The sequence below is a fragment of the Podarcis gaigeae genome (assembly GCF_964106915.1).
Source record: "Podarcis gaigeae genome assembly, chromosome: 17".
Lineage (NCBI taxonomy): Eukaryota > Metazoa > Chordata > Lepidosauria > Squamata > Lacertidae > Podarcis > Podarcis gaigeae.
The window spans coordinates 4,729,217-4,753,514 of record NC_139694.1 but is presented as its reverse complement, the minus strand read 5'-3'; the positions used below and the strand labels follow the sequence as shown (position 1 = coordinate 4,753,514).

The window sequence follows — 24,298 nt, the reverse complement described above, 5'->3', positions numbered from 1 at the left end:
AAACCTGGCTACAGGTGATTGCAGCGAAGGGTTCAACACTTTCAAAGAATCACAATACCCAGCAAGCACAGCCTGCTTTCATTTTAGAAACTGAGTACTCACTTGATGAGAAACTTTCAAACTCTGGGCAGTATCCAAATACCGTATTTTTCGTCCCATAGGACGCACCTACTTTTTTTTTGGGGGGGGGGAAATAAAGGAATTTTTTTTCCTTTATTTCCCCCCCAAAACCAGGTTGGGGAACAGTGGGATGGCGGTGCTGCACCTCCCCGCTGTCCCCCGAGCTTGTGGTGCTGGCCGATGTCTACCTGGCGCGAGGGGCGCTCTGCTTCAGGGTGCCCCACGCGCCCCCCAGTGCGCAAGGCTTGCTGACATCTGCACGGAGCACGGGGTGTCCTCCGAAGGGCGCCCCGTGCTGCCGGCTGCCGCCCGCAAGCCTTGCGCGCCCGGGGGAACTCCCATCAGGCGTGCAAGGCTTGCGGATAGCTTCCTGGAGCCTGGAGAGTGAGAGGAGTCGGTGCGCACACTTTCAAAGAATCACAAAACCCAGCAAGCACAGCCTGCTCTCCAGGCTTCAGCGAAAGCCTGCATTCGCCCCATAGGACGCACACACATTTCCCCTTCATTTTTGGAGGGGAAAAAGTGTGTCCTATAGGGCGAAAAATACGGTACGTGCTCCACTAACAAAAGGATTAATGTGTCTGCAATGGAACTTCGCCTCCTCTCCCCACATGCCTTCCTGTGCCCTTCCCAAATTTGTTCTGGAAGATTGGGGGGGGGGGAACCCGGAATACATGCAGGGGACACACTGAGCAGATGGAAAGGTAGGGGAAATTCCACTGCGCAGAATCTTGTTGGATACCACTCTCTCTCAAAAATGAACACACCCATCATCGCATCTCTAGCTACTCACACAAATGCCTTCTTCGAAAAGGTACAACGTTATTTCCTAGCTGGTTCTATCCTGAAACCAAAAGCTAAACATCTACTTAATTGAAAGGACGTATTTAAACAGTACCTGCTCATCACTTCTATGATAATCATTATCTTCTTCCTGTTTCTCTTCCGACGTTTCTTTGTTTGTACTCTCATCTGCTTTTGTTTCCCCTTATGAAAAAAGCAGAGAGCATCTGTGACAAAGTTGAAGACTCTAAAGATATCAAATTCACATATGAAATAAATGCAAGAAGTCCTCAGCCCTTTCAGATGTAGCTCTATCAGCTACAATAAATTCATTCATATTAAGAGCAATTCAAGCTACACATGGAAGACACTATGTGTCTAGTATGTCATGTAGTGCATCATGACAAACTCAGGCATTTGAAAGTTTTTTTTTTTTTAAAAAACAACTCTCAAGATTCTGATAGGTTGTAATATCTTTAGATAATTCCACCAACAACCTGATTGTGCTCTTGCTGCTTTTAATGAAAACAGTTTACCAGCAAAGCCACCAAAACTCAGACTTTTCATCCCAACATAACATTTACACATTCTTCTCATTGCAACACCTCGGATATTTCAAAAGATCAGGCTTCAGGCTAAACTGCACACAACTTCCATTTCCTGTTTCTGACTGAAACATCTGGAGATTTAAAATTAGAGTATACCAGAAAGAGAGAACAGGAAGCCAGAAAACAAATCTGTCCACAATTTGCCCCTGATCATAACTACTATCAGCTAATTTGTCCCCAGCAGAGATGTAGGCAAAGGGTTCTTTATTCTGCTCCTCTTCAGAGGCAGAGGCTGTGTAAGAGTTCTCTCCTTACAATCAAGCCCTTCATGAAGCTAAATCGTTTGCGGTGGCATATTTACCTGCAAATGAAGGTCCTTGCAACGCTAGCATTCTGTTTTGACAAGCTGTACTGGAGCAGCACAATCAACCCCAAACACAAGGTTATATGGCACAGCCAATTTTACATTGGATTTATTTTAGAGTTTCCCAGTTAGTGAGATGTGGACAGCCTACTCTGCCCAATTGCCAGGAACAACACACACACCTGGCCCCTAATGCCTTGAACTTGTGTCACATAAGAACATCCCACAAGGTGAACAGAGAGAACTCCACTATGCCCACATCAGATCTTTCTGCAGTCCTTTGCTCAGATGCACCAAGAGCGTGTGGCATCCACTGGCACTAGGGCACTAATGGACACCCCCACACTACTGTCAAGACTAATATTAGGATACCACTTGTGTCTTTGAACCAGTAATACATTCCTTGCTCTGGATCCTAGGCGTTTTATTTCTTTAAATAAATTTCTGCATTCTTGGCTGATGCATCTGAAGTAGGTTCTTAACTACAGTGGCTCATGTCACAATTATGCCACTTAAGGACTGTAAAGTTCATTCTGAAACAGCAGAAAAACGTACACCACTCAAATTCGCTTTGATGAAAGCAGCTCACAGTGAAGTCTATCACAGTGAAGTTGTTTGCTTGCCTCTAAAGACTTAAAAATTGGCTATTGATCCGACATCCTTAGTCAAAGCTGTAGTCATCTTTATAAACCACTAGGCATTCTGAATGCCTACACCACAGCACCCATATATGTGCAGATGATGAGTTCACTTCCTACATTACATGAACAGGTGGACCATACAATAGCCAGTGGGGAAGATCAAAGGTACCATCAGTTGTGGAAAATGGCATGAATGTAAAATTTGTTGCAAATATATAGATCAGGAGGCTGTAGCCTTCCAGCTGCTTACTTGTGGGAAAATATATATTTGTCGCACATTTCACAAGCAACAGCAGACATATTCTTTAGGAAACAGAATATATTGGCAATAAACATACTATAAATCAATAAAGAATGTTCAAACAATTTCCTTTCGCAAGCACAGGTGTAGCAAATACATGCAATGTCTATTTACCATTACGGTGGGAATCTAAATGTTGCTTGGCTGAGCACGTCTCCCCTTTGATGTCACCTGGTACTTCCATGCCCAATTTGTGGTAGAAATCCCTCTGCTTTCTCATTTCCGCTGTTTAACATTGTAAAACAGTGTCTTTAGCTAAGATCAGTGGACTTCATCAACTTAAGCAAACAATTTACTCCTCTCACGCTTTCAGCAAAATGTAGCAAGAGCACCCTCTAATGTCCGACAGCTTTTCTGTGACTCATTACGCATCATCTTAATAAGATGAGAAATTTCTTAAACAACTGAATGCTACTTTTGGATTTCACTTTCTACTTTAAAATGGTCCAGCACTTGTTTCATGCACTTGTTAGTGACTCTTGGCAAGATTTAGGATTGAGGCGGGGACTCATGTTTTACAAACTGTGAAATCAAGTCTTTCCCACTCCCACTCCCATGCCTGCTTCATTTATGAAATAATTTTCAGTCAGAAGTAATGATGGTATTACTCTACACACATCGTATGTATAAAGTATCCATATTAGTGAAACAGGCAACAGCAAAATCTAGGACTGCAAATTGCAGCATATCCACAAGGAATTTTATGTTAGTTTGCATTGCAGGAAATGTAAACAACTATGTGGATATTGACATTTACTGGTAATTTAGGAAGCCCGCTGGGAAATGTTAGAAATGCCTGAATCATGAGATTTGTTTCTGAAATTTACTCATGTGCTTCTTAGGTATGTGTCCTTTATCAGTTATATGATAGAAATGAGGATGACATTTGGACATTTAGGCGCCAGGCGAAAACATTCCTCTATAACCAGGCGTTTGGCTGATTAAAAAAATCTATGGTCTTCCAGATGTGTTTGTGGGAGGGGGACTATTGGTTTGCTTTTGTTTTTGGTTATATATTTTGTGTTACATATTTTCAGGTGAAGGGTGGTGAGATACACACACACACAATAAATTTCCCAAAGGCATTTAGTTATCCTGTCATTTCTCTCTGGGCCCATTCAAATATCAGTAAATACCAGTAAACATCCCCACTTGCTAAAATTTCTCACATTCACATGTGCAAATATGAGGCACCCACACTGCAATGAATTTTCCTGCCTGCAGTATCTTGAGGGCCAAACTACATATTACATTGGTGCCTCATGTCTGGAGCTCCCAACATAACTTTCTGTAAAATCAACCAAGAGATTAGTTTTCTCTTCTACAGGCTAACAGCAGCTCTGCAGAAGTGATCTGACTTGGGACCACAGTACCCCTCTCTTGAAACCACCAAAACCATCCCAGTAACTTTTACAAGCATGGAGCTCCACTGTAACATGCCAATTGGCCCTTAGTTGCCAAAGCAGCCCCATAAAAACAACCTAGAACTACATCATGCCACCCATTATTTCATGTTACTTTATTTTTAAAAATTGAACCATTACATCCAAACACCACATTGAAAAGTTTTAATCATATGTAAATGTTTACCGAAGAGTATATTGTTCACCTACCTTCCTGAAGACCTGGAACAAGTTTGTAAACAATATCTTGCATTGTTCTGTCATGACTAGCCAAAAAGAGAGAGAAAATAACAAGAAGTAAATTTCACTATGAAGCACTTCCATGCTGAATTTGTATCGCTTAACACTGGATGGTGGGATGAGCATTGAAATTTCCCTTGGGATGAGCGCTGAAACATCAACTCATCCCTCACGTAAAAGTAAAGTTAATGAAGGAAGGCTGGATGGCTCCCCATAATTTTCATTGTGCTATGCAATCAAGTGATGTGCAGTCAAATTATGTACATGCATTTCTAAACCAGCCCACTGATGGGAAAGGCATACCTAGCAGATCTCTGTACATATTACCGTATTTTTCGCCCTATAGGACACACTTTTCCCCTCCAAAAATGAAGGGGAAATCTGGGTGCGTCTTATGGGGCGAATGCAGGCTTTCGCTGAAGCTTGGAGAGTGAGAGGGGTTGGTGCGCACCGACCCCTCTCGCTCTCCAGGCTTCAGGAAGACATCCGCAGTTTGCTTCCCGGAGCGCCGGGCGTGCTGAAACCAGAGCACCCGGTGCTTCGGGAACACATCCGCAGCCTAGGCAGCCATGCGAGAGTTCCCGCAGGGCTGTCTAGGCTGCGGATAGCAGCCTGCCGCCCGGCGCAATAATCACCCTGAAGCAGAGCGCCCCTCGCGCCGGGCAGACATTCACAGTGTGGGGAGCCCTGCAGGAGTTCCCCGCAGGGCTCCCCACGCTGTGGATAGCAGCCTGTCGCCCGGCGCAAAGAGCCCCCTGAAGCAGAGCGCCCCTCGCGCCGGGCAGACATCCGCAGCATGGGGAGCCCTGCAGGAGTTCCCCACAGGGCTCCCCACGCTGCGGATAGCAGCCTGCCGCCCAGCGGGCAGGGCACGCTGAAGCAGAGCGCCCCTCGCACCGGGCAGACATCCACAGTGTGGGGAGCCCTGCAGAAGTTCCCCGCAGGGCTCCCCACGCTGCGGATAGCAGCCTGCCGCCCGGCGGGCAGGGCGCGCTGAAGCAGAGCGCCCCGCGCACCGGGCAGACATCAGCCAGCCCCACAAGCTCGGGGGACAGCAGGGAGGCGCAGCGCCACCATCCCACTGTTCCTCGACCTGGTTCGGTTTCCCTGACCTGGTTTTGGGGGGGGGGGGAATAAAGGGGAAAATTTTTTCCTTTATTTCCCCCCCAAAAAACTAGGTGCGTCCTATGGGACGGAGCGTCCTAAGGGACAAAAAATACGGTACCTTAAAACGTTACTTACCCAATATATTGTAGTGGATGGCTCTGGTGTATAACTATCCTGCATGTGGGACAGGTGTTATTTTCTTCCAAATACTTTACCAAGCAACTCCTGCAGACTGTTTATAGAAAGATTTGGTTACTACCATCCTAAGAAGAAACATGGATGTTGCATATTTAACACTGTTCCCTTAATCCAGGGGTGGAGAACCTGCCCTCCACCCAGCCAGAGGACCACATTCCCTTCAGGACGACCTGCTGGGGGCCACATAGAGGATGTGGGTGGGCCAAGGCAAAAGTGAACAGAGCCATAAATGTGAACATCACCTTTGCCTAGTTTCTTCACACTCACACATTCCTCTCTATCCTCCATCCATCCAAGCAAGTAAGCAGCATTCTTGGGGTTCACTGGACACTTTCCAGACAGTCAAAAAAACACTCAAGGGGGGTGCAAAGCTGGGCCAGGGGCATGGGTCTCCAGGGTATGTGACCTAGAGAGATTTATGAGGGCGAGAGAGCCCTGGAAGGCTCCAAGCATTTGGCCTCCAAGCCTGAGGTTCTCCATCTCTGACTAGAACATTTCATTCTTTACAAAACTGCTTTCTCAATACAAAAAAAGTTAAATGTAATCTAAATGCATTATATATTTTAGCATCTATTTGTATTCACTTTCCAGCTTTAACTAAATAATGCCCAATAAGGATGTATTGTCTAACATACAAATGTTAAGGCATAAATTCAGGCACTTCCATTCATCTTCAGAGGGTAAAATTCAGAAAGTAAAATATAGATAAGAAAAATCAGAAGAGCAGCAATATAAAACTGGGAGGGGTTTTGTTTGCTTGCTTGCTTTTCTGGCATGTGTTTAGAATTCTAAACTGATTTAAATTTTAAAGTTCACATTTATTTTTAGGTTGTTTGAATGCAGAATATGAAGTTATGAAAAAGTTGTTTCCTGTTTAAGAACAACATGGTCTTTAGAGTCAAACTGAGGTCTGAATACATAGGATGTTCCTTATAAACATATATTTATTACATATCTGACAGTGTGCCATCATTGATTTAGCGTTGTCCAAAGTTGAAATTGAGGTTATTTCAGTGACGTTAACAGCAGAGTTGTAGGTACAGCAAAAGGATACCTAGAACACCATCCGCTTGAATATAGCCAACCGTCCTACAGTGGCTTTGAAACCTTGGCAATACTGGTGCCTGGCTTCTGCAGTTAAACAGTGCCATCTACATCTCACAAAAAATGATGCACATTTTAGCAGAAACAAGCTCAAGGTAGTGCTTAATAACAGCCAGGATGAGGCACTGTGAGCCTTTAGAGGGAAGCCTGGTTTGCAAGGAGGGAGGGCAGAGAGATATATGCAAAGCAATGAGGACCTATTGACATAACAAAGATTCACACCCACACGATTACCCAGCTATCCTATTGCATTAAAAGTCAACAGAAAGCATATGACTAAAACCATGGAAGAGGGACAGCAAGGTGAAAGTCCAGATAGACCAAGATGGTTCAGTTTTATTATTTATTAAAATATTTATTGCTCTCTTGCAAAGAGTAGAAGTTCCTTCGGAGGGAAAGGAAATGGGGAAAGAAGAGGAGCTTCTGAGTAGAATAGGGGGAAAAGTTCAGTGTTTTGGAAGAACTGTATAAATGGCAAATTCTACGAAGTTTAAATGCACTTATAAGCCATCACCTATCAAAGGGGGGGGGTCTTTCAAATGTCATAAGGACCTTAGCACTGAAATGGAATAAGCCACAAGCACCCAAACTGGGAATGATTGTGACCTAGAATAGAATCATAGAATCATAGAGTTGGAAGAGACCACAAGGGCCATCGAGTCCAACCCCCTGCCAAGCAGGAAACACCATCAGAGCACTCCTGGTTGTCAAGCCTCTGCTTAAAGACCTCCAAAGAAGGAGACTCCACCACACTCCTTGGCAGCAAATTCCACTGTCGAACAGCTCTTACTGTCAGGAAGTTCTTCCTAATGTTTAGGTGGAATCTTCTTTCTTGTAGTTTGGATCCATTGCTCCATGTCCGCTTCTCTGGAGCAGCAGGAAACAACCTTTCTCCCTCCTCTATGTGACATCCTTTTATATATTTGAACATGGCTATCATATCACCCCTTAACCTCCTCTTCTCCAGGCTAAACATGCCCAGCTCCCTTAGCCGTTCCTCATAAGGCATCGTTTCCAGGCCTTTGACCATTTTGGTTGCCCTCCTCTGGACACGTTCCAGTTTGTCAGTGTCCTTCTTGAACTGTGGTGCCCAGAACTGGACACAGTACTCCAGGTGAGGTCTGACCAGAGCAGAATACAGTGGCACTATTACTTCCCTTGATCTAGATGCTATACTCCTATTGATGCAACCCAGAATTGCATTGGCTTTTTTAGCTGCTGCGTCACACTGTTGGCTCATGTCAAGTTTGTGATCAACCAAGACTCCTAGATCCATTTCACATGTACTGCTCTCAAGCCAGGTGTCACCCATCTTGTATTTGTGCCTCTCATTTTTTTTGCCCAAGTGCAATACTTTACATTTCTCCCTGTTAAAATTCATCTTGTTTGTTTTGGCCCAGTTCTCTAATCTGTCAAGGTCGTTTTGAAGTGTGATCCTGTCCTCTTGCTCATGTAGCCACCTGCCCCTAACAAGGGGCAGGTGGCTACATGAGCAAGAGCTACAAACCTATCTTGTCTCCCTCTTGTCCAGAGTTATGCCTTGTACAGTTTAGGTTCAGTTTAGGTTTAAATTAGGAGTATTAATCTAAGGCTTACAAATCGGCACAGCAATCAACTCATAATTTAGTATGTATCACATGAACTAAATTTCCATGTTTCATTTTCTTTCAAATACCACTTGCAAAATATTAACAAACACCCCCCCCCCCCATCCTTCCTTTTAGATCTTCACTGCTGGTTTGTATGAGGAAAAGAAGAACCTGATTTATTACCAGCAATAAACCTTGGATTATGTGCCGCTTCAAACATCACCACCATCATTAATTCTCCAATATACCTTATCTTTCAAAACAATCCCACTTTTTAACATTCCTAAAAGCCTACCATAATATACCATTGCCCTCACCTTCAAAGTAAAGCAGAACATTACTTGGCATCATTCGTTTACACTCTCCCCTACCACTAAAAGAAGGACCACAGCACATGCTTTGTATTGACATGAGAGTTAGCCTCAGGCTTACGGGGACCCCTGCTATGTCCTTCCCAGCAGAAAGTAACATCTTATCCAGCCAGAATATGGATTTTATCTGTAATCAGAATCTGTCTTCACCCACGATCTGATCCTGGATGGGGGCGTGGGTGGAGAGAAGCTTGGTATTGGACATTTGACATTACAAAGCTAGAAGAAGCAGACAGAGAGGATGTATCGGACAATGAAAAATACCCAACCCACTAATCTTACATCTGATGAAACATCACTATGAATACTCATATTAATACTCACAGGTATGCAAGCATTCCGTTACAGTGGTAGCATCAATAAGATAACCATTGCAAAGGCGGCAGGTTATATGGGCATTGATGTCCCAAAGCTTAATCTTCCTCGTCAGCATCTTTGGTGTCTGCAAGAGAAACAGGGCCATCAGTTTTTCCAAGTGTGGATGTAAGTGGCCTTTCCAAATTTAAATATTTGACGTTCATGATAAGCCTGCAATACAGAGAGTGATTAGGTTTTTCAATGTAGCTTTCTTCCTAACTGTAATGGTTCTAGGGGTTGCTTATGTATAAGTTGCCGCCACTCTTGGCTTGGTTGTCTGGTTGAACCCTTTCTGTCTGGACAGCCCTTCACTTTGTGGCTGTCTCAGTCGCTGGCAGAATCCGTCAGTGGGCGTTTTTTGAATCTCTTCCAGGAAAGAAGTTCTTTGACGCCAAGTCTCCTCCTACTCTCCCTGCGCGGAAGTCTTCTGCGCAGGGAGGGAGTGGACAGCGGAGGACCCGTGCTCTCCCCGCTGGTTTCTGGCGAAGAGTCTTGGAGCCTTCTCTCTGATTCCCCTCTCTGCCCCCCTTCACCCCTGGTGTTATGCTGATTTCCTTCCCCAGCAGATGGGCTGCCTTTCTCCCTGCTGGGACCCTCTCCGGCATCCCTCTGGAGCCTTCCCTCCGCCTCTGGCTCTGGTGGCAGTTCCCTGACACTAACAATATTTTACTTGAAAAGAAGGGTCCTGGTTTAAGAAAATGAGAATGAATATCCACTGAACTATCCAATCCAATTACTAAAGGCAAGTTCAACATTTGGTATTCTAGACCTAATGCTGCAATATTTATTCGCAACTAAGTTTGTGACATTCTACACAATCAGGTTTAACTGGGGCCTAGTCCTCAGAAGCAGCAGGTAAGGTTAGTGGACTGCACCACTTCAGATTGCAGTTGGGGGCAGTGATGGATTGTAGGATCCCAAATTAGAATTACTTACTAGCATAAATTTCAAAAACTTCCAAAAATCCCCACGTTAATGGGTAGAGTCTCACATGATTCTATCACACAAACACAAACCTGTATTTAACCCTGGAGAGTCACTGGCAGTCACAGTAGACAATTCTGAGTTAGGTGGGTCATGATGTTGTAATGGAGCTTACCTCTGAGTAGGAATGTATACGATTGAACTGTAAAAGTTCATCTGTTGTTGAAATGACCTTAGACTGATATAACCTGCAGCTGACTTCAGGTCAGTTAAAAAGCAGCATGATAGGAATCCAGTATCTAGGAATTTGGAGTCGCTGGGTCTGCAAGGAATTGTTGAAAGTCTGCCTCAGGGGACAGATGTTACATATTTTATTATCTATGAATCAAAAGTCTGTGTAACTTTGGGGGTGGGGACTAATGTGTATGTTGGTAGCATAAGACAATAAGGAATGGTTAGTCATCGTCCTTCTTTCAACTGAGGCCTTTGAACAGAAGTTAAACAAGTCTCCATGTAATCTGTGTGTAATGCATGCATGTGCGCTTTCATCAAGAATAAATCCCTGAACCCTAAATTTGGAAGGGCAGGGGAAGGGGGGACCCTGACAAAACAAACTGTTAAAATCTCTCAAGAACGTTATGAAAACACCCAAATTTGATGAGAAAGTTTGGCTCATAAAAAATATACAAACTCAAAGTTCCCAGAAAGCAGCTGAAGTATGACATACTAAAACTTATAAGTCAGATAAAAACACCTGCTCACATTTCCTCACTGGGAAAATCTGCACTGGAAAAAGAGGAGTATAGCATTAAATAATTAAAAACAGGAGGGGGGGAGCTAGTTTTACCATCTGTTGCAATGGTATCCTACGCAGCAGGTGTCACCAAATTAACATGCTTTTCAGTAAGAACTGCTGAGACACTTTGGCTCAGAAAACATTTTAATTAATTTTTATTTTGGAACACATTTCATAATTTCATTGCAGTAAGGGTAATTCAGTGTGCTTGCATCTTCAGATTACTTTAAGATAATTCTGCACTGACCATTTTCTTTGGCTTTCCTGATCAATGTACATGTCATTCAATAAAACTAGCTAGCAGGAGCCAAACTCAAGATTCTTAGGGGAGGGGGGGAATTCTGTTTTTTATGATTAACTATTCTCTCCCCTTAAGAGGCCTTCTACAAATTATTGTGTAGATTGTTAGAAATGAATCATTCATATGTTTTTATGTCCGATGAAGGTACTGCATATCCATCAAAGCCAAACTTTCCAAGAAAAATCAGCATAGGCAATTCTCCATATGACAGGTCCTTAACGCTGGGGGAGGGGGGTTGTATGCCACAAAGTATGACTGATTCAACCGTCTCCTATGTCTTTCACCACCCCACTTTGCTATATGTTAATACTGTGTCTTCCCTGAACTGTATTGCTTCCTCCCCACCCATCCCCATAGCCAGAGTAGCAAGAAACAGTCTCTTCCGTACAAGGCATCTGCACATATAGGTAAACTATTTGTTGGTGAAGAAGAAGAGGAGGAGGAGGAGAATGGATTTGATATCCCGCTTTATCACTACCCGAAGGAGTCTCAAAGTGGCTGACATTCTCCTTTCCCTTCCTCCCTCACAACAAACACTCTGTGAGGTGAGTGGGGCTGAGAGACTTCAGAGAAGTGTGACTGGCCCAAGGTCACCCAGCAGCTGCATGTCGAGGAGCGGGGAATCGAACCCGGTTCACCAGATTACGAGTCAACTGCTCTTAACCACTACACCACACTTGCTCTCCATTCCATACACTGATACTGCTGGCCAAACACTTCTGTCTTGCTGGATCACAGCCTGGACACATGGATCAAGACAAGCTCTTTGAGCACACACACAGTTCCACTGCAAACTCCCATGAAACAAGGAGAAGGATGGTTCTCCCCCATGGCGGCACTCAGTCTTCTCTTACAAACAGCAACTGTGCTTGAGGAGATGCAGGTACTATAGTCTGGCAGCAGATGCCTCTTGCTCTCCATGAGCCACTGCCCATAGGTACCAAGCTTTCATGGGGCAGGCTTTCCCCACGGCCTACAAGGAATGGGGTATCCATTCCACGTAGGCCCCAAGGAAGAGCACCCCATGACCAGCAATCAGGATGCCCCTGCCTGTTCCCGGCCTACTTCTTCCAGCCACTCTTTGTTCACAGTATCAACATGAAGTTGTGAGCCATGAGGGGCACCACAGCAGTTACCTTGCTACTGAGCAACTGTCCAAGGTACAGCAGCCCTCCTGGAGTAACTGGTTATGCCACAGACCTTTCTTTTCAGGCTCTCTTCCACCCCAGGTGCTATTCACTACGATTTGGCTGCAATCCTAACCCCCTTTCCTCAGGGAAAGCCCCACTGAATTCAATCGGACTGATATCTGGTCAAGATTGTGCACCCATGCTCTTTTACTGCCAGGAAGCAGCAAATCCCTTTCCCTGGTATGATCTGCTTTCAGACCCCCTCCATGAGATTGCCACTTGTTCCGCCAGGCTTCATCTGCAACCTTTGTGCTTCTGGCACATGTGACTGGATCTCAACGCTGAGGGAAACCAATGTGTCATGACGCATCTGTTTCCTGTCTGCTGCCAATAGGGAACTAATGAGTAGTGTCTCTGGTGTTGCTCATCTTCTCCCTATTCCCCCTGGTGAGGTTCAAACTCCACTTTCCCTACCTTGTGCCCTATACAGTGAGCAATTGCAGTTTCCTTTGTCCTTTATCCTGGTACTTCCCTTTCCCTGCTTGGCAAAAGACACTTCTACTCCTTCAGTGAGTCTTGAGCTCTTGTCTCAAAGAGGGCTCTATGCTCTCTTCTCTGCAGGCCTCCTTCCAAGGAAGCTCTCGGGGCTCTGTGTTATATGGCCCCTCCTTCCTTCTCTTTACATGCTGCAATCAAAAATGTACTTGCAAGGAGTATGTGCTGCCAGGGCAAACTGTACTTCCGAGTGCAAGGATGCCAACAGCTTTTGGTTGCTGGTGTCTTCCTGCTCACATGGTGGAAGATGCTGCCTTTACCAAAGGTATCATGGACTTTGTAGACACTCGAACTCAGGAAAAAAGGGAGAAACGTGCTAAGAGGAAGGCACGTTTGGCAAACCCTCACCATCATCAGCTCCCATCCGGAAACCTATGTCCCCACTGCGGAAGGACGTGTGGATCCAGAATTGGCCTCCACAGTCACGTACTCACTGTTAAGACTGTGTTCATGAAAGACAATCTTACTCGGCTACACATGATCACCAAAGAAAGAAGAAGAAGGTTTCATTATGTCTGATATGCTGAATCTGGGGTGAGTTGAGAGAATGTGTAATGGGGCACATCTGTGTCAGCGTAAGTAGCCCCCCCCCCCCATCACAGTATCCAGCTCAAACATCCATTTCAGCAACTTATCATCTCCACAACATTGCCAAACTGGCCAGCCATGACAGCTTGATGGTGGGGCTGCTAGTTTTGCTCCTTTCTGTGCTTTTCAGAGCAGTGTGTTTCTCCCCTTCTACTCCAGGCTGGACGAGTGTAAAATATGGTAAATATTACAATAGTATAGTAGCTGTTTATCTCTCCCCTTGGTGTATTTGAGTGTATTTGCCCATGGAGGATACTTTCTAAAACACATAGTGGCCACATCTGTACAACACACTGTGCCAAACCATGATGACAACATGACAATAGCCAAAGTTCAGTCCTTTCACAGCTCTGAAAGTTGTACACTATCTCCTCCTTAACAACAATTCTGGGTTCAGACAACACAATAAGCAAAACTTTGGCTTATCTCCTGTTTTGTGCTGACCTAAAAAAGCCTGGGAAGGAGCAAGGTGGGTGTGGGACTCAAAACACTCATGGTAAGCCATACTCTGGCACCATATAAAGCAGTGCCCCAGAGATCTGAGATATCAGATGCTGAGAAGTAATGCTAAACAAACCCATCTAATCCTCAAAATAAACAGCATAATCTTAGCTAATAAATGCAAACAGAAAATTCATGTGCTTCAGAGGAAGTGGGCACTAACTGTGGTTAGAAGAATGAACAGCAGCTGCAACAACCAGGACTGCAATCTTCTGCAGTTCCATGCCTGGGGAATCCTACACAGAATATGACAATTGTCAAAGGGTTTGCATGACAGAAGATCCACGAGAGCACATCCAGTGTACATACTTTTACAGTTTAACAACAGTTGCAGGGGTACATTGGGAAATTTGATTGGAATTGCAGTGGGGTGGGTATGTTAAACCCTTTACTCTGTACTGTTGTTTAAGTGAAAATCATCTTCTGAAGCTATTAATAATATGGATACCTGTATGCTTTGTTTTCTCTTGCAGGGCAAATAGCAGCCTAATAGGAAAATGTTACAGAGAGAATAGGGTTAACACATTGTCTCAAATGGATGCCTACACTTCTAATTGTATTTAAATTGTTATTTTTTAAAAAATAAATAAACAAACAGTGGGAGAGCTAATACTTACTCTCCCCTGGTCATATCTAGTTTGGCCCCAAGATAACCTCAGGCTTTTCTGCTTCTGAAAATAGTAATTTCCTAGCTCCCATGGCATAGTGCTTTGTGTTGGTATCCATCTGTCTCGAGAGACAATGGAATACACCTCTGGAGGTCAAGTCAAGCTATTGCAATAGCAGCACTGAAGTGACCACCCCGGGGTGTAAGCCTGGGCAGTGTGTATGGAGGTCCTGGGCTGCCCAGAAGACAAGACACCACCAACCCAGCCTCGCTGATGGGGTTTCAAAGGAAAGCAGAGCAATATGTCTGGCACCAACTTGGTGGCAGGAGTTGCCAGGAGGTGTACAAGTCACTATCCAACAGTCTTAGGGTCTTCACTCTGGATTTGTGTTGGGTTTATTCTGAGTTCCTTAGCAGTGCTATTTTTCAAAAAAAAGACATGCCAAAACTCACCATGAAAACCTCCCTCATTCTCTTAGAATGGCAATAGCACCCACTTGAAAGGTGCTGAAACTGACTTCTGGCAAGTTCCGGTTGAGAAAAAGCCCTGCTCCTTAGCCTTTTCTTCTCCTGAAGATATTCCACAAAGCAGCAGAGATTTAGCATCAGATTTTTCCTTCTCCTAGGTGGGCTACCTTTCCAGGTGGATGAGCCCCATCTGCCCCTCACTTCCCTCTACAGCATGTACAGAAACCATCTTCTTGACTGCTGAACCCAATACTTGTCTGCTCAATCTGCAGGAGTCTGTCTTCGCATGCAAGAGAAGTCCCTAACTCATCAATGGTTGAGTCCCATCAGCTACCCTGACCTGGTTTAGCCAGCTAGCCAAAGCCATTCCCAGGGTGTGGTCGCTGTTGCATGCTGACAGCTTCTAGGATTCACAGGTGAGAGATGAGTGCAGGGTGGTGGACAAACTACCCCAGAAGAAGCAGGGTTAGCTTAGAGTTTGGGTGACTCTCAGTAGCCTTGTAAGGATAACTTAACCATTCAAAGACTCTTCTGTGACATTCCAAAACTTTGAACACATTAAACATTTCTTGTGGCAGGAATCAGAGCATGAAGGAGTTCTTGCCACTGACAGGAATTCCCTAGTTCCAGTTAGGAGGGGAAGTTCAACTATTTTATAGTGATGCAATTTAAATAGATTTGGGGATCTCCCAAATCTTCTTTCCCCCACATAATCTTTATGTGAAAGAGTGTTGAGATATTTCAGTTGAATAAAAAAGTATTCCTACATTTAAAAAACCCTCAAGATTAAAACAGTTACCATCCTCCCTGAGCTTCTACACAACTGTCACACCATAACACTAAAGGCTAACATTAAAAGCAACTTATACTGGACCCATAACAAATCTGATGTTGAGACTAAAACAGGTTCTATCTGGTGGGACAGCAGCAATTTTATTGTTTACAGTAAAACTAAGCGTTTTGCAAATTTTAATTATGACTAGAACTTCAAAAGCACCAATTTCAAGTTGGGTGTGCTTGTTGTTTTCAATCCCTGTTTCCCCTTTCATCTATTTAAAGTGAGAAACGAGAAGTCCAATTCCATCAGTAAAGTGCTCTTTCCCCAAATAATTCTGGAAGCACATGTGGTCAACATACCTCTTAAAACTGCATTTCTTTTCAGAGTCTGCCATCCAGAGACCTGAAAAGAGAGAAGAAAACAATCTGTTAGGTAACACTACGATTGCCAGAACAAATACCAGAGATTTAAGGAATATAGGTAAATATTTCAATGCATATATGGGATGGGGCTGACATTAAATGATGGGTGCCTATCACAGTGCAGAGAAGAAAAATTAGACAGATGTAATTTTTCCCTGCCACCACAGGGTGACAGAAATGAGAAGTATTTCTGATCCTTTTCCGGTGAACTTATTTCTGTCAGCATAAAATAGTCAAGCTATCAAAAGGCCAACTGCTTTCCTGCTTAAAATAGGTCACTATTAAACTCCCTAGATCCACAAGATCTAGTAGAGCAGGTAACCTTTCGCAGAGTTAAACCCACTAGTCTGACACTGTTTTACTTTTGCTGTTTCTGCTGCCCTGGGCTCCTTTGACAGGAGCGGCAGAATAATTATGATATTTTTATCATAATTATAATAACTGGATGGCAGCACCAGCCAGCTCTGCTCACTTCTTGTTTCTTAGCCCCCAGTTTTTCTGGGACAAAACTGGACACAGGCTTCAAAACTTGATTCCTAATACATGTATTACCTGTCTTGCGACCCACATGCAATCTGCTACTGAGTCTTTCTTCATCTACTATTCTGTGCCAAATTTCATGACAAGGTCCAAAGCTATTCTATCTCTACAGATGCACATGAATGCCTTTTTTTTCATTATTTTCCTGCCATAAAAAGCATTTTCTTGCTATAAGAACAAAAAAGAGATGGCCACTTGGGAATTCATTTTTAAAAGGAACAAGTTCAAGAAATCCAAAAGGCACTAATTCCAGCTCACCACCATCCAGTTCACAGTTCAATTCAAGTTCAGCTGAATCACTGTTTCCCAACCTATGGATCATGACCCATAAGTGGGTCGGGATCTGAATAAACACATGTCTCTGAACATCCGGATGGCTCAGGTCTTACACTGTAACACTTGGGAACTGCTGTCTGCTGGCAGATCCAGTGACAGTTCACCACAAGGCACTCCTTTGGCAGCTGTGCATCACAGATGAGCTGTAATAATCACTCAGAGAAACTCCCTGTACAAGTGAACCATCACTGAACCTGCTGCCAAGGTTAGTTAAGTCAATGGTAATTTGAAGTCTGCTTAGAAACTGAGAAGGTTGAGTAGGTGCAAAACCCATTTGCAACTGATGTCATGAAGTCCTCATTGTGCAAAAAGAACAGCTCCTTCAATTGTCATGTGATAGGACCCTCTAAGATAACTTTTGTAAATGAGGTGCTCTGAATTTTGCTTTCATGTTGCCACAGAGTATCTAGAGATTGCTGATGAAGCAATATCTGTGCTGCTGCCATTTGGTAGCAAATACCTTTTTGATACAGATTTTTCAGGAATGGCTACTATGAAGCCAAAATACAAAAACAGGTTATGTATCCATAATGATAATGAGAACCATGTCTGACAACCATTAAAGCCTACATTGAACTACTCTTTGGCAAAATGCTAGTTTAGCAATCCCACTGTTATTTGCTGAAATGGACTACATTTAGAATAAAAATATTTAAAATATTAATATGTTGTTAGATATAACATGGCTTGTGTAATTGTATGTTTTAAAAACAAATTTCTACAGCTTATGGAGGCATATCCTGCAATCAGATGGTTGGTGTTCTAACATTCCCATAAACAAAACTGTGGGTAACTTTTTAAGTACTATAAACAATTCAACAAATTCCACATTAACAAGGATATTAAGTAAATTGTTGCTTGGATGCCTCAAGGTAATAAAATACACAAACATGCAATTAAAATGCACAAAACCAATGCCTGCCAATGACCTGAGGTCCATAAAAAAACCTGATAAATTGATGGGTCACCATACCAAGTAAAAAGGTTGGGAAACACTGATGCACATGATTGCAAACAAAAATTCAGCATTCACAAGTTGTTGTGCTGAAGAATAAAACATACTTAAGAAGACTAAGAAAACATCAAAGCACAGACAATGGGATGTGAATTGTTTAATTTCCACACACACCCCTCAACAATTATGATCTTTAAGCATAAAGGCTCAAAGGGTCTAAAGAGTATAAAGCACATGTAAGAGAATGAACCTGAACTAGAAATTGTTCATTGTTATACCCCAAATGAACTTAGTCCATATGCAGTGCACCTGACACTATACAGGTGTAGTTCGGAGAATTTTTTAATTTAATTAGCATTTCTTGCAAATTGCTTTGAAATGTTGTTGCAATTACTCTCCCTCCCACCCCGTGGGCACCATCGTGCAAAGGAGCAAGCAGAAAAGAACTCATTTGGAACAGTTCCTCCTGCACGTAGACACTGAAATTCCTGAAGGCCTCCACATGCTGCGGACTGAATGTCTGCAGTGGGACACCTGCTGTACTTGACTAGATGTTCTATGCAAACTAGAGTCCTCAGCTGTAAATTGCCTCCAACACATGGACAGTAGAAATGACCACGGAAACATAAAATGGGGGGAAGGGCTAATGGGCTCACCCCAACTCTCCCTCTTGCACAGTGGTAACTGCACTGAGGGGATAATGACTGAATAAGACTTAAGAATATGATTTTTCTGAAACAATGAATAACCGACACCTATGGTACAGTGAACCACTGCTGTTACACATATAGCCGAAAAGTAAACAAATACAAAAGTAACCAAAAGTACAACCAAATACTAATTGGTAACCCTTCCAAAAATCCTTCAGCTTCCAGAGATGAATTACCACTCCTAAATTAGTAAAATCAGTTTAATCTTCCAAGATTAGCAAGCTTAAATATCCTAGTCAACAATTCATGCCTTTGAGCTCAAGTAGCTCTAGAAGCATGTTCTCAAGTCAGAAGAGGAATGCAGTATTACTGGTGTCTTAAGCCCTCTGTTCACACAACACAAAGGCAGGGGCTGCTCCACTCCCATATGCACTTACTTGCACACCTCACACACACTACATTTTGTAGTTGTATATACATAACTGTACATCTAAAAATGTAGTGTAAAAATATTTCAGGATTAATGTATCATACAGATACGCTCATGTATCATACAGATACACTCAGCAAGGAACCAGGACTGGCTGCAGCTCCCTGTTGCAAACCCAGGTTTGCTGTGAGTAGATGTTTCCGTGTGCTGCTCTGGTTCGCCAGAAGCAGTTTAGTCATGCTGGCGACATGACCCAGAAGCTGTCTGCAGACAAATGCCGGCTCCCTCGGCCTATAGAGCGAGATGAACACACAACCCCAGAGTCGTCCATGACTGGACCTAACAGTCAGGGGTACCTTTACCTATATGAGATAAAGGACCACCACTTACAGAATATTGCAACCAAAATGATCAAGAGGTTGAAGCATCTTTCCCTTGAGAAAAAGGTAAAACTAATGGCAGCATCCTGTGCATATATTGCACATAAGTATTAAGTGTGACTATTTTCTGAGCATAAAGGTAAAGGTAAAGGTACCCCTGCCAGTCTTGCCAGACTCTGGGGTTGGTGCGCCCATCTCACTCAAGAGGCCGGGGGCCAGCGCTGTCCGGAGACACTTCCGGGTCACGTGGCCAGCGTGACATCGCTGCTCTGCCCAGAGCCAGAGCCAGAGCCAGAACCGCACACGGAAACGCCGTTTACCTTCCCGCTAGTAAGCGGTCCCTATTTATCTACTTGCACCCGGGGGTGCTTTCGAAATGCTAGGTTGGCAGGCGCTGGGACCGAACGACGGGAGCGCACCCCGCCGCAGGGATTCGAACCGCCGACCTTTCGATCGGCAAGCCCTAGGCACTGAGGCTTTTACCCACAGCGCCACCTGCATCCCAATTTCTGAGCATACTTATTTTTAAAAGAGTATTTTCGACATCCAATACAAGATTATTTGCTAAAACAACTACTGATTAAGCGGTGGTTGCTGTAAAAGAAAATCAGTTCTCTGATCAGTGTTTTGGCAGGTTTAGTTTACAGTGAGCTTTATACTACAGACCAATTAAATGTAAATTTTTGAAGGTATTAAGACTGAATATTAGACAATCACCGGTGACAAATTAAGCATCATTCATTCAAACACTCATAAGTGTGAGCAATTTCTTTCACCTTCCTCCTCAACGTCATTTAATGAACAGATGGCACAAAAGGAATGAATCAGAACTATCTAGTTAATGAAGTTGGGTGCAGAAGTCCAGTCGTAACTTGCTGGTAATCATGCAATGAGAAGGGGGAAGCATACACTATTCTAGTCCATTCCTGCCTCCTTCACAGACTTCAAATTATGATTCAAGGCACTGCATTTGGCTGCTAACCTCTCCCTGTTTTAGATTAAGAGAAGAACCAAGCTCACATGCAAGACTGGGGATGATTATCACAATGTTTTTGTACACTATTCCCTTTTGGACTATTCCCTTTTTAGACAGATTGGTAACAAGCTAAATTCAAAGAATGGCCTTTGACTATGCCACACTCAAGAGGAGACCCACTAAAATCAATGGATTTAAGTTAATCATAATTCATTTAAGTCCATTCATTTCAATGGATCTACTGTCAATATGACTTTGTCAAAGGGCACTTAAGACACATAGATAGAATTATAGAGTTAACAAAAAGGTTATGATCTGGGAATTTCCTATCCATGGTGTCTCTGTCTTGTCACAGTTTATTTGCTCTCATTCAGCCTATGACTGCATTTAGGGCTTCTAGGCACCAGTTTAGGACATACACAGCCTCTCCTGGTTCAGGTGTTACAAAGAAATATAGAAGGATATCATCAGCATACTAGTGACACTTTGCCCCATATCTCCCAGTGACTGCCCCCACTGGCTTCATAGAAATATTAAATCATTTCGGGAGGAAATTGTTGCCTGCGGCTCCCACAAATCAATTGTCAGGGAGCTGAGACACAGCCATCCAATGCTATTTTCTGGAACCAACCCCACAAGTAGGAGCAAAACCACTGTGAAATGGTGTCCCCAACCTACAAAGATGGTCCAGGAGTATAATGTGGTGAATGGTATCAATGGTCACAGAGAGATCCAAGCAATCTCAGCATGGTCACACTTCCCCATCCCGAAGGTCATCTATCAGGGTGACTGAGACCAACTCTGTCCCAAAACCAGACCAGACTAGAAAAGCATCCACAGCTGAACCAGCACCACCCTGTCTCAAAAAAGGTGTGTTGAAAGTAGTTTGCATGCGATAATTGGAATAAACCTCTGCTCCCAAAGTGATTTTTTCCCCTTGCATGGCCACACTACCACCTCCTCCAAAGCAGCAGGGACCATCCTATCATGCCACAAAGCATTCATCACACCTTGGAGCTACCCAGTAAAGCTTCAAAGGCTGGCAATAATCAGCCAGGATAAATATGAAGCAAGAAAGCATGTAACAGGCTGTGAAGTTGCAAGCATTTTGACCACATCCTCAGGCTTCATTAACTTTGGATTTCTGCTAAAAGGCCACCATCTCCATGATGCCTAGATCTCCATACAGTGACAGCTTACATTACTTCAGTACTCAAAGCAATGGCAGGCCTTGCATTCATGAAAGCTATAGAAAGATCCAAACCAATTTGATTTTGAAAAATTACCAATACTATTTTTGAAATGTAAGGAAATTTCCGCATTCCGTTTTAGAGCCCCATTGCACTAAAAAAAAACAACTTTCCCAAAAGAGTAATGAATACAAAATATGAAGTACACAGAGCCATCAAACAACAACAGAAGCAAATGCAATAGTGAGAATGCTAGAGGGATTTTAACAACAAGAAGAAAAGCTTCAGTATGAAAGAAGTCTTAAAGTATTTCTGAACTCCAGGGGACCTAGCTGTAAGGGGACAAGTATGCCTATGAGCCAAAGCAATATTCCACCAAACCCAAATATCTTAACAATGGACCTATATTAGGCACACATAAGAGGTTTCTAGGATATAAAAAGACTAAAGCTTGCAGAGCTTTTAGAAACCATCCTTACAGTCTTGAACTAAATCTGAACTTTATTAGCAACTGCTATAAACTGCAGACAATGGGCACACCACACCCGGGAGCCCACATCTCAGATGTCTCATCAAGTTTTGAATCAACTATTTGTTCAGGGGAACTGGAAGCACAAAATTTGGCACCTCTCACCATTATAAGTTAAAATTCAAGGTTAGGGGGATCTGATTCCTACTCTAAGCAACAGCTCACAAATGTATCTCACAGTAATCAGAATAAAACAGTAGTCTAAAAGAAAAAGGTAGCGCAAGCAGAACAAAGTGGTATCGATACTTATGGGCCTTCCCATAAACTCATAAGCTCAGACATAAACTTCAATCCATGGTTTATTGTGATGTCCAGGCCACCATCATCTAACAACCATTGTTTGCAAACCCAGATCCGAAATTATACTATGAGACCATTAATTTGGGCATGCTGTGACTTGGCATTACTGTACATGCAAATCAGCAAAGCACGGCTGGGAATGTTGCTCCAACTTCAGTGGCTGCTTTTTTGATAACCTAGAGATTCTCAGACAACATGGATGAAGAGGGTAACAGCACAACCCAGAGATGTAGTTTTCTAGAATGTAGGTACATAGGCAGCAGCCGCACATCGTGACTTCCATCGCTAGATGCAGGAACAAATGAAAAGCTTTATTATTCACTTAAACTGCAATCCTATGCACACTTACCTGGCGATTAAGTCCCATTTAACACAGTAGGGCTTACTTCTGAGCAAACATGATTAGCAACTGCACTGTTAGTATATTTATATCCCGCTCAACCAAGATTGGTTCCCAAAGCAGCTTAGAGCAGTTAAATGCTTCACAAAATCCAAGGGTTAGTACACAGCAAGAGTACTAATTAAGAATCACAAGCCAATTATACTAAACTCACAGAAAAAAATAATTTGAGTGCAATAAACAATAAAACTCAGTATCTCCAGAATGTCTCCCCAACTCTGTTCTACTCAGCATAGAGGCAAAAGGGAGGCAGGAGTGGGTGGCAGTGTTCAATTTTCAAAATAAATAAAAAAAAATATTGAATTTATATACCGCCTCATACTCGGAGGTCTCAGGGCAGTTCCATGTCTTCACCTCATTCCTCCTGGCATTCCAGCTGCTGCTACAACTTTTGCTTCTACTTCTGTCCACTGACTTGCCTGGACCGATCAAGGTGCCCACATTTTTTAAAATCAGAAGTTGTTAGTCCTGTCAGCACATGAACCCATGTAGCCAGGGTTAACTGCATTTTCCCCCTTTTAGCCCTGATTAAATTCCTTAAAACCCTGAAAATAAAGAAAAGCTTATGGACTAAGCACCTGCTTTGGGGAGAAAGCTCCTGCATGACAGGTCACCCATTTTCTATACTGAAAACCCACTGAAGTCAAGAAGGAAGAATCTGTAGGCACCAGAGGCAAAATCAGCTTGAGGGGAACACAATTTAAGCATGCATTAAGTATAGAATAGACCGCCCTCTCAGCCATTAATGAAATCCACCTTTGAACAGTTTGACCTTTCAAGGCCCAGCTGGTAACAGGTAGAGTTCCCTTTGCTGCTTACCTGATAACCCACACATTCGAACATCCTTTTCAAAGTTCAGTGCTAATTAAACCTCTGGCAAACTGATTCTGAGAATAAAGAATGCCCAAACTGGATGATGAGTCACTAATACAGTAATCATGAAATAAGATTTCAGTGACTCTGTTCTCTGCTTCTTTCAAAATTAGCATTTTAGAAATCAATGTGGCAAGTTTGGGCTTCTAATCACTCTTAATAGTAGCAACAACCTATGATACGAAAAAGGTGCTGTGCATGAACACAGCACAGCATTAGAGGGTAGCTTGGCACCTTAGACGAGGTGCGGCGGGGCATTTGCACCCCCTGGTGTTGCTCAACTACAACTCCCATCATCCCTGGCCATGAGCCATACTTGCTGGGGCTGATGCGAGTTGTAGATCCGGAACATCTGAAGATTCAAAGGTTCCCCACACCTGACCACACCAACCATCTTTGCCTTGAGAAGAGAAGTTTTATCGGTTTTGAACTTTGCATTTATAGTCCAGGCTGTTACTTCCCAACAGTGGAAAGTTGCCCTCCAGTGGGGAAAGAAAACACTCAAAGCCCTAATTTGGAGTAAGCTCAAGCTTGGATAATAAC

The 24,298-nt window shown here is 43.3% G+C and overlaps 1 protein-coding gene across 10 annotated transcripts in view; it reads right to left on the bottom strand.

Annotated features, from left to right (window-relative positions):
* Nucleotides 1-24,298, bottom strand: part of PCGF3 (polycomb group ring finger 3) — a 53,594-nt gene that overhangs the window by 10,363 nt on the left and 18,933 nt on the right. For 2 of the 10 annotated variants that reach the window (XR_014559394.1, XM_083719766.1), the window contains 7 exons: nt 16,134-16,176; nt 14,370-14,407; nt 9,094-9,211; nt 5,643-5,739; nt 4,371-4,426; nt 2,872-2,982; nt 1,019-1,107 (listed from right to left, as the gene is read on the bottom strand). Coding sequence is in view for 9 of the 10 variants with exons in the window: in XM_083719766.1 (XP_083575892.1) it covers nt 1,019-1,107; nt 2,872-2,982; nt 4,371-4,426; nt 5,643-5,739; nt 9,094-9,202 (462 nt within the window). In the remaining variant the exon portion in view is untranslated. Of the gene's footprint in view, nt 1-1,018; nt 1,108-2,871; nt 2,983-4,370; nt 4,427-5,642; nt 5,740-9,093; nt 9,357-9,782; nt 11,444-11,492; nt 14,408-14,981; nt 15,099-16,133; nt 16,177-24,298 lie in introns of those variants that run through there. The other 8 variants (XM_083719760.1, XM_083719763.1, XM_083719767.1 and 5 more) reach the window with 8 other exon arrangements.